At 37.8% G+C, this 11747-nt stretch overlaps 1 protein-coding gene across 1 annotated transcript in view; it reads right to left on the reverse strand.

Annotated features, from left to right (window-relative positions):
* The window catches only part of LOC135225737 (AMP deaminase 2-like), a 140413-nt gene that overhangs the window by 84972 nt on the left and 43694 nt on the right, over nt 1-11747 (reverse strand). Inside the window, 1 exon segment of the mRNA XM_064265130.1 lies at nt 4992-5056. Within this exon segment, the coding sequence (XP_064121200.1) occupies nt 4992-5056 (65 nt within the window).

An 11747-nucleotide genomic window follows, 5' to 3' on the forward strand; every position in this document is an offset into this window, starting at 1 on the left:
GGAGGAGGACAGCTTCTTATTCTTACACCACCTCCTAAAGACTTCCCACTTCGATTGGTATACTCTTCTCGTTGAAGATCTGCGGGCTCGAGCGATAGCGCCTGCAGCCTTGCGAGAAAATCCCCTCGCTCTGACAAGTCTTTCGATAGTCGAAAGGCAGTCAGAGCGAGACCGGGGAGGTTGTGATGAAACCTCTCGAAGTGGGGTTGTCTGAGTAGATCTGTTCTGCTTGGCAGATCTGGGGAAGTCCACTATCCACTCCAGTACCTCCGTGAACCATTCCTGGGCTGGCCAAAATGGGGCTATGAGGGTCAACTTCATGCCCTTTGAAGCCACGAATTTCCTGAGTACTTCCCCCAGGATCTTGAATGGGGGAAAGGCGTAGGCGTCTAGGCCCGACTAATCCAGGAGAAACGCGTCGATTGCAAAGGCTCTTGGATCTTCCACTAGAGAGCAAAAGATCTCTACTCTTTTGGAGAGGAACGTAGCAAACAGGTGTATGTGAGGCCTCCCCCACAGGGACCACAGACTCCGGCACACTTCTGTGTGTAGAGTCCACTCTGTGGGAAGGACCTGATTCCTCCTGCTTAGCCTGTCCGCTCTCACATTCCTTATCCCTTGCACAAATCTTGTGAGGAGAGTTATACCTCTTTCCTCTGTCCATGTTAATAGGTCTTTTGTTAGTTGATAGAGGGAGAATGAATGAGTCCCTCCTTGCTTGCGTATGTAAGCCAGAGCCGTGGTGTTGTCCGAGTTTATCTGAACCACCCCGCCTCTGACTACCTCCTCGAAGAATCTTAAGGCCAGGTGTATGGCTACTAGCTCTTTGCAATTGATGTGCCAGGACACCTGCTCCTTTGTCCAGGTGCCTGACACCTCCCTTGCTCCTAGCGTCGCTCCCCATCCCAACTCCGAAGCGTCGGAAAATAACACTTGGTTGGGGTTCTGCAGGGCAAGTGACACGCCTTCGTTCTTCTTTAGAGGAAGGATCCACCACTTTAAGTGATTTTTCACCTCCTGTGGAATCGGGAAAGTGTCTGAGAGTTGTCCAGTCTTCCAACTCCACACCTCTTTCAGGAAAAACTGAAGAGGGCGAAGGTGAAGCCTCCCCAGAGAGAAGAACTTTTCTAGCGAGGACAGAGTCCCTAAAAGGCTTAAATAATCCCTCGCTGAACTGCTTTCTCTCTCTAAGAAGCTCGAGATTCTTGACAAACCTCGAGTGATTCTCTCTTGCGAGGGAAATACCCGAAAACCCCGAGAATCCATCTGAATCCCCAGATAGACCAAGTTCTGGCTGGGGATCAGTTGCGACTTCTCGAGGTTCACGAGTAATCCCAGAGATTCTACCATATTCCGTGTTATCAACAGGTCCTCCAAGCACTGGTTCTCCGACTTGGCCCTGATCAGCCAGTCGTCTAAGTAGAGGGAGATGTTTATTCCCTCTAGGTGAAGCCATTTTGCTACATTCGCCATCAGGTTGGTGAAGACCTGTGGAGCTGTAGACAGGCCGAAACACAGAGCCCGTTCAGGGCTCTGTGTTTCGGCTATGAGGGTCAACTTCATGCCCTTTGAAGCCACGAATTTCCTGAGTACTTCCCCCAGGATCTTGAATGGGGGAAAGGCGTAGGTGTCTAGGCCCGACTAATGCCTCCTATAATGAATCGAAGATATTTCTTTGACGAGTGGTGAATGGGAACGTGGAAATATGCATCTTGTAAGTCCAGAGAGACCATCCAATCTCCTGGACGTAGTGCTGACATCACTGAGGCGGACGTTTCCATTCGGAACTACTACTTCTGAACAAAGCGGTTCAGCGCGCTTACGTCCAGTACTGGTCTCCACCACCCCGAAGCCTTTGGTACTAGGAAAAGGCGATTGTAAAATCCCGGGGAGAGTGGATCCTGTACAAGTTCGATGGCCTCCTTTTCCCACATTTGATCCACCATTTGAAGGAGAGTATTTTTCATTACAGGGTCTCTGTACCTCGCTGACAGTTCCCGAGGAGTAGAGGTTAGGGGAGGACTGTCTTCGAAGGGGATTATGTATCCTTTCTTTAGAACTGAAACCGACCAAGAGTCGGCTCCTCTCTGTGCCCAGGCTCCTGCAAAGTTCAGGAGTCTGGCACCTACTGGTGCTTGGAGGATCATCACGTCACTTTCCTTTCTTGAAGGGCCTGAAGGAAGACCTTCCTCTCTTATCAGAGCTCTTCTTTCTGGAAGGGGGACGAGCCGTTGCACCTCCACGAAAGGGCTGCTGAGGAGGACGAGAGTCCTTCTTTCTCGTTGACACTACAGGGAGACTCTTCTTTGAAGTTTGAACAAGGAGATCTTGTGTCGCCTTCTCAGTTAGTGAGCGAGATATATCTCTCACCAACTGAGAAGGAAACAAATGGTCCGACAGAGGGGCGAACAACAACGCGGTCCTCTGGCTAGGAGAAACAGCTTTCGACAAAAGGGATCCATAAACCGATCTCTTTTTCAGCAAACCGGCTCCAAATAGGGAAGAAACTTCTCCCGAACCGTCTTGTACCGCCTTGTCCATGCAAGCCAGGACGCTATGGAGAATTTCTGGGCTCTTAAGAAACTCCGAGTCCTGAGACTTCTTAGCCAGAACTCCGAGAGACCAATCCAGAAAATTGAACACCTCTAAAATGATGAAAAGTCCTTTCAGAAAGTGGTTCAATTCTGAAATGCTCCACGTAGATCTGGCCGAGACTAAAGAGTGTCGTCTGGAGGCATCAACCAGATTAGCGAAGTCAATGCAGGAAGAGAAAGACCCATAGTCTCTCCTGTCCCGTACCAAATACCTCTCTTTCCATGGAGTTTGGAAGGAGGCATGCAGAATACTGTGCCCAACTCTTTCTTAGCGCCCATCCATGAATCCAAAGATTGGAGGGCCTTCTTCATTGAAATCGCTGGTTTCATTTTCAGGAAAGCCGAGGACTTTACAGTAGCCGTACTCGAAAAGAGTGAATGAGGAGAAGGAGGAGCGGCTGGACTAAGAGAGTCTCCAAACTCTTGCAGTAATAAGGAGGCTAATGTCTTATAATTCGAGATTCCCTCATTTGTAGGGAGCTTGTCTTCAGACAACTCATCCAAAACTCGATCAGAAGAAGGAGAAAGTTCCCGTTTGGAGGAAGAGTCTTTCCAAGACCTCCTACGATCCGAAGGAGAGGTGCTTCTGTCTGGAGAAGAGTCATCAATTCCGGATAAGTCTATTCGGATCTTGTCTTATGGAAGAATTCCGACTCCTGACTCCTGACTCCTGACTCCTGCTACTGGCTCCTGCTCCTGCCTCCTGCTCCTGGCTCCTGGCTCCTGGCTCTGGCTCCTGGCTCCTGGTGACTCCTCACTCTGACTCTGGCTCCTGCCTCCTGCACTCTCACTCCTGCTGGCGCCAGCTGCCTGATCGGCTCTTCGCACTGGTAGAGTCTGCGCTGTGACTCCTACGTTTGGTTGACTCCTCGCTCTTGCTAGGAGCCTCACTCCTAATAGGAGCCTTGATCTTGGCAGCAGGTACCTCCACACGTCTGGAGGACCTCTTGATGGGAAGGGAAGTGTCTTTCCTTCGAGGAGGCTCCTTTGAAAGCACTCCTACTAACGACGATATCTGTTCTTGCATAGAAACAAGAAATCTTTTAGTAGCCTCCTCTTTATCCTCTTCGGGAGGAGGAGAAGGAGGAGGGGAGGAGTCCATGGCCTCCACCTCCTGACTCCTTCTAACTACGGGTGACAATAGGACTCTTTTTGCCCTCTTAACATCCGAAGGAGACTCCACAGGGAAGCGTTCCGGGCTCGAGTCAAGAGTCGGCGCCTTCCAACTCCTCTTCAGTGGTCGCGAGCGATCAGAATCCCTCCAATCACGTCTAGGAGACGAAGGCCCTGACGATGAGAAACACTCACGCAGGACGCTTTTGCAATAGCGATCTTTGGCAGTCTGGGGTGTCACAGAGCCTGCCGAAGGGACACCTGATCGGTGGGGATTCTCCACAACCTCCTTACGGTTTTTGACATTCCTTCTCCTCTGGGCATGTGAGCTTGGAAGAGGTCTAGACCTGGGAGCGTTGTGGAGCCGACCAGATGCCCCCTCCACCACACTGGGGACACTCACATCACTGTCCACTGTAATATTACTAGCCTTACCTTGCAGAGCAGCCATTTTGTTTTCCATGATCTTGAAGGCTGCTTTCAGATCCGCAAGTTCTTTTGCCGAATCTACAGGATCTGCAATAGGTGAAGAGGCTGAAAAGGAAGGAGAAGTAGCAATTCTTACAAGTGGGGAAGATCCCAAACTAGGAACTAGTTCATTCGATCTACAACTACTCAAACTTCAAGAAGAAGCTTTCCTCACTCTCTCTCTCTCTAACTTCTTCAAATAAGTAGTTAGATTCTTCCACTCTCTCTCACTCAAATTCTCACATTCCTTGCAAGTATTAGTGAAAGACAGTGTGAGGGTCTACCAAAGCTTTCGGCAACCTCACCTTACAGCCTACATTCACACAATGTCTCACAACCACTCCAGAGTCAGACATTTTAAGAAAAATCCAAAGCAAGTCCACAAAACAGTCCACAAAAGCGTATGCCAATCCAACAATCCAGATACATCACCAAAAGTCGGTCAAGAAGATCAATTGCCGGTGAAAAAAGAAAATCCAGTCAAGAGGAACCAACAACAATGTTGATGGTCCGGGCGACAGAAGAAATCTGATTAGAAAACGGGAATGGTTCCTAGTCCTGCCACCCAGGGCAGGGCGGTAGATCACCTGACCTACCGGTAGCGTGTGCCGCGAAATTTGAATTTCTGTCGGGGACGACGGAGTCTATAGCTAAGTATATATCTGGCAGGGAAGTTGAATGTATAAAATTAGATTTTGCTCTAAACATTAAAATAAAATGTATTTGCTGCCATAATGACTTAAGCTATACATACAACAGCTATAAACAACCACAACTCACCACTAAAGACAATTACGTAATGCTCACAAAACTTACCTTTCTCGCAATCTAAGAGCCTCTATCAGGAGCTTTGATGACTTGGAGATATCTTCAACAGGCATCTGAAATTATGGTCTTAGATTTAGATACATTATCCAGATCCCTAACACAATTTTATACTTGTATTCAATGTCAAAAGCACAGATCAGCTATAAAAAGCAAAACACTGTACACTGCACCAATAATGCATGATGACATCTACATAAGCCATAGTTTGGGAAAAAAATATGTAATGACCTCATGTAAATGAAGTATATTTATCATAACAAGAACTGCAAAATTATCAATGATCATCTGTTAAGTAACAGCAACTTCAGTGCCATTTAAGTGCCAATATGTTGCATCTATCCTAAAGTTGACAATTCTATTCGAAGAAGTGGCAATTACCTGCATGACTAATTTCATGCCTATCATTTCTACACAATAACAACAACACTGTTATGTAATACCTTCTCCTCTGTGCTGGTCATGAATCGTTCTCTATTAGACAATTCCACCAAACTAAAAGCTAGTGCAAAAATGAAACAAAAATAGATCTCTTTCAAAACATATTTTTTTCATAATATTTGTCAAAATTAAAAGAAAATGTAAATAAAAAGGAACAACTCAAAAGTATAAGCTGAAAACAATATATTTTTTTTAATAATTCTTCAAGTCCATAAGAGAATGTTACAAAAATTATTAAAACAATATTCCATTAAAATTTTCTACTGTTAAATAGTATAGACTATAAAATATAATTTAAAATTTTTCACAAGGTTGTTACTATCACTCCACTTAGTTGTTCATCACAAATTTATGTGCAAGGATGTACTGAAAATTTTATATACGTATATGTATTAAATAATTAAACTGGCATTGTAATTATAATGGTCATCAACACCACAAGTGATTAACACATCTTTTGATTGCCTTCCATCTATTTTTCCTAACAAATTATATTTGCTATAAAAATAAAATTCTGATATTATAAACAACAATGTACGTAGTTTCATTCATATTCTGAAGACAACGAAAGGATCATAAATAAATCTGTGCTAAAAATTTGTTATTTTAGTGATCAACTGCAATGATTGCAAGGGCAGGAACCCACTTCAAATTAAAAACCTGTCAAATCCATTATAATACTGGAAAAAATCTAGTCTCTATAGGTTAAAATGCGATACAAGCTTCAGGGAAAAAATTCAAATATAAGGCACCAAGAGTATATAATTCAACCTTGGGTTACCTTGCTAAAGCATTTTCAATATTTCTTCCTCCTCTGAATACTACAATTACTTTTCTCACCCTGGTGGATGAAAATTTATTTCATAATATTTCTTTTCCACGAAGCTATAAAAGCTAATAATACATTATTAAATATTTATTTTCAAAATTATGTAGCATTATCCACCATAACCCATGGTTTTTATTCTAGCATGTATCTCTATTTATAGCGTACCTTGCATATTATATGAACAATGAACAAAATTATATTCTAATATAAGTTAAAAAAAACTATTGTTTCAAATACTGTATTTACTCATAAAAAATGTGTGTGTGTACGGTAGTTCTCGGAAGACACATTCCTTTTGTTACATCACACTGAAGTTATGCATTAAATAAAACATAAATGAATGGTAGTATGTATATGTATTTATAGTACTATTAATATGCTCTTGGTATTTTAGATAAAAGTAGAAAATATCAGAATTTGGAGTACAGAATTTTGAGATAATTTTATTACTGACTTTGAAAAAGACATAAATCTTTTTAAATTTTGTGATAATCACTTTAATTACCTCAACAACTCAGTGACCATCTGTTTAAAGTGAATCCCATCCATAACAGAAATACATAGAATAAAACTAGTAAAATAGTACTTAGACCTTGTGTTGGTATCATTACTACAACGCTAGAAATCTTAGTCACTTATAGTATTCCTTTAAAGTTCAAAACTGTGCAGTTCAAAAGTTTCCTCCTGTGTACGTAGTCTCACAAAAGAAAGGAAAATTTGTAACTTAACATGATGCCATCTATTGAATATTTCAATTTAGAGCAATACACTCAATGCTATTTCCATTTGTAATATATCTAAAATTAAATGGAAACTCATTCAATACATTAAGTAGGATGTCAGATGAATTTCTGACAAAAATACTTTATGCAAGACTTTACAGAAAAATAATACTGCAGAGACAAAATTCCTAATTAACTCTGACTTGAAATACACTCAGTTTTAAACACTTGACAACACAAAGACAAAGAGTATCAGGCTGCAAAAATACCATCGTAGACGAGACAACTTAAAAAAAAATACTGAACACTTATATTTCTCCTCTCCACTAACACTATAAAATAACTGATGTTTCAGGTCTACAGTTGTAACCTCATATCCTTGAGTAAAAAGCAATGAAAACTGGAGATGGCGAAACCAAAATGCAGGGAAACAATTGTTTTGTCTATTCAAAAACTGCTGATAGTGAAAATGGTTCATGACTTGCATGATTGTTTCAGAGATGTTTGCACTATCACTTAAGTAAAGCAAGAACTGGTGTGAAGAATTTCAGCAATGATCTTCAGTATCTAAGAAGCATTTAGCTAATGGATTTCCAATTAATCAACAATTGTCAATAGAGCATAAAGAATGTCATATAATCAATATATTTTATGGGCTAAGTCACTTGAATCAATATGATGCACCTGTTAGTTTTTATTATACAGTGGTACCTCGGTTCACGAACTTAATTCGCTTGAGGATGCTGTTCGTGACTCGAAAAATTTGTAAACTGAATCAACTTTCCCCATTTACAATAATGTAAAAACAAATAGTATGTAATTCGTTCAAACCTCAGAAACACTTCATTTTCTTTCCATTTTTCTTTATGGTTTTCTGGCACAAAGTTATGCTTTGCTTCACTGCATCCAATAATATTTTATGCATTTTCATATTACTATTGTTGTATTATACAATACAAACAGCAATCAATTTTTTGGTTTGGAAATCAGCTGAGGGTGATTGCGTGGTAAGTTTATTTTGCTGTAATGAACTGAAATCAGGGCAATTTTCTTGCTTCTAGTTAGCATAATTGAATCTGTAGATACTCTATTGATATAGGACAAGATTATTTTACGTTATACAAAGTAATGTCAAGTCAAAATATCACTTGAATATGTATCATTGTGAACAAAATTTAGTTATTTTTTTTGTTAGTAGATGGCCTGTTTTATTTGGACCCTTGTATAAATAACAAGTTTAAGAATTACCTTAAAAATACAATCACAGACTTAAATACAAATTGGTTGCCTTATAGATATTTTCTTTGTAAATGTATGTTTAATATATTTTTTGTGAATAAGTTTACCTTGTGGAAGGTTTTTATTGCTTACAAAACTTTTGTATGTGGTCAGTTGCTGCCCTGTATAATCCTTCAATTGTCTTGTCCCTGTTTCTGAGCAGTTAGACTTCATTTTTTTTGTAAACCTCTTAAATTGTACCCCTGTTTTTGGGGAAGGTTACTATTTCTCCAGGTTTGTTGGATTCTAGGTACTTATTTCCTTTATAATCACTATCTGTCATTTATGCGGCCCTTCCTTGTACACTCATTTTCTTATGTATGTCGGTCTGCTAAGTAAAGGACCCTGAGTCGAAAGACCTCATAGCACTCCACTGTTTCACTTTCCTTTGTGGGTTCTACCTTTATTTTTATTAATATTTTCAAATAATAATAATAATAATAATAAATAATAATAATAATAATAACTAATAAAAATAATAACTATAAAATATTAAAATAAATAAAATAATAAGAATAAAATAAAATAAAATAATAAAATAATAATAAAATAATAAATAATAAAATAATAAATAATAAAATAATAAATAATAAAATAATAAAATAATAAAATAATAAAATAAAATAATAAAATAATAAAATAATAAAAAATAAAATAATAAAATAAATAAAATTAATAAAATAATAACCAATAAATAAATAATAAGAATAATAAATAATAAATAAAATAATAATAATAATTAATAATAAAATAATAATAATAATAATAATAAATAATAATAATAATAATAATAATAATAATTAATAAAAATAAAATAATAAAAATAATAATAATAATAATAAAACTGTAATTATAAATTAAAATTCTTTCCCTCATCTGTTTCTAACTCCAGAGAAGCTCTGAAGCCCAGGCTGTCAAATATGTCCATTAATGTGACAGGAGGGGAGTGTTGCCGCCTAATCAGTCAATGATTTTAATTCGCACTCTCTCTCTCTCTTGCTCTCTCTCCTCATCTTCCGTCATCCTCTCTCTTCTCTCTCTCTCTCCTCTCGTCTCTCTCTCTCTCTCTCTCTCTCTCTCTCTCCTCTCTTCTCTCTCTCTCTATGTAGTAAGTTTATTAATATTTTCAAATAATAATAATAATATAACTGTAATTACAAAATTTATGTAGGTATTTTAAAGAAATACAATAATCTTTCCATTTCACTATTAAAAAAAGTGGTCCCCCTTATCCATGGGAGATGTGTACCAAACCACCCGACAAATAGCTAAAACCCACAAATAGTTGGAACCCCTATAAAAACTCTTAAAACTGCCTATTTTGCTAGTTAAAACTCAAGAAAACCCCACTATAAATTTTTATACATATATGTAGTTTTTAAATAGTTTTATCACAAAAAATATATTTTATGATGAAATTGATAAGAAATAACAGGAATTTATGGATATTTCTCATAGAAAAATACTGTGAAGAGGCAAATTTTCCGCGAATAATGGGGGGATATGCTCCAGAGATAAATTCGCAAATGCGTGGGTCCGCAAATCCGGAGAACGCAAATGCAGGGGCTCACTAAGGAATTTTTTTTTCTCTCTGATATGTACATCATAGTGGTAATCCTTTCTCTCTCTCTCTCTCTTTGATACATATGTAATAGTGGTAACCCTTTCTCTCTTTGATACATATGTCATAGTGGTAACCCTCTTTCTCTCTCTTTGATACATATATACATATGTATGTCATAGTGGTGACCCTCTCTCTCTCTCTCTCTCTCTCTCTCTCTCTCTCTCTCTCTCTCTCTCTCTCTCTCTCTCTCTCTCTCTCAAAGATTAATATAGGAATAAGATAATAACTTAAGATAAATTTGATGTAGGATGTTATTTAAGGTATACATTTTGTATTTGAACTTTCAAGTTAGGGAGATATAAGCATTTTTAGAGGGGAGTTCTAACTATTCATGGGTTCAAGCTATTCATGGGGTTGGTAGGCATCCTCCAAAACATGGGGGTGTAGTTTATATACAATTTGATTCTTGGGTTTCTAGTTTCATTTGTGTTGTTATTAAAGTTAGTGATAAAATGATATGCAGTTTGTTCTCTGATGTTGGTAAATGTATTAAATTCTTTTATTATATAGGACACTGATGACATCCACACCAAAATATGGAGAACTTGAATACTTTCATCTACATTAGGTGCTACCTGGACATCTTTTTAAGCCAGATGAATTTCCAAATCTGATTTCCTTTCGCACTTATTTCTACCAAGTCTGCATCATATCTTATATGATATCCAAAACTTTCATCTGTACCAGAATTTAGTTCCAGCAGACAGATAAACCTTCTTGATGTTAAATCAATCTTCATCAACTGTCTGGTCCTCCTCAGCTATGGTTTCTTGATACATAATTCTACTCTGCAATTCAACAGCAAAAGCTTCTTGTTATTCATCTTCAAGAAGTTTTACTATATCAAACTTGGTCATATGAAATTTGCTGTACGTTCTTTTTCTCTGAATTAATAGCTGTGATCTATTTGGTTGCTATAACTGCCACCGTAAGATATTCTAGTCTATTTTTGGATGTCCTTTCATTGGAAAAAAAAAAAAAAAAAAAAAAAACACGAAGTACCGTACTTCCAAAAACATCAGTCTTTTTTGCAGGTCTAGCTAGCTATTGGAATTCTGTAACTATGGCATTGCCCATGCTTTTGAAAATAATTTTAATTGGCAGAGTTGACTGTAACTGTCTTATGTAAGACTGCTAATGATGCCTGGTATTTCATTATTTTTAAAAAAATTTATCACTTCGTGGAACTAAACTACTATATGTGAAAGAAAGAACATTTTACTTCTATAGTGATTTTTTTTACAAAGTATATATCCTCATCTATTTCAGAAGAAATACAATTAATTCCATGTCATTTATTTTATGGGAGTCTCTAAATAGGCTTTTGACACTAACAAATGTTTCAAAATGTATGCATTCAAAGAATAGTAATCATTTCAAAACGTATTCATAGAATAATAACAAGTGTTTCAAAATATTTTCACAGAACATTAAAGACTTAAAATGTAGAGCAATAAGAATTTGATTTTAATAGCAGTATAGAGATCAAGTAAAACTTCCTTGCTTTTGCAGAATCTCAGCCATAGTTGCCTTAATAAGTACATAAGACATTTTGCTACCAGATTATTATTATTAATAGGTGTTAGTTTTTCCAGACCTCTGAGTCTCAAGTAGACTCTTCTCGGGCTGGTTCTCAGGGATCAATCCTGAGAAGGAAAAAAAAAAAAAAAAAAAAAAAAAAAAAAAAAAAAAAAAATTCAGATTAGACTATTTGAGAAACCCGTCTTATTTAAAAAATTTATGATTTTATTAATTTTGAAAAATCCCTGCTTTCCGCAAGAATATTTTTCATTTCCGAACTCCGCAGATAAATAGATCTTTGCTGGGTCCAATTTGGGGCACTCACAAGCAAA

Source organism: Macrobrachium nipponense, chromosome 13 (assembly GCF_015104395.2).
Source record: "Macrobrachium nipponense isolate FS-2020 chromosome 13, ASM1510439v2, whole genome shotgun sequence".
NCBI classification, from domain to species: Eukaryota; Metazoa; Arthropoda; class Malacostraca; order Decapoda; family Palaemonidae; genus Macrobrachium; species Macrobrachium nipponense.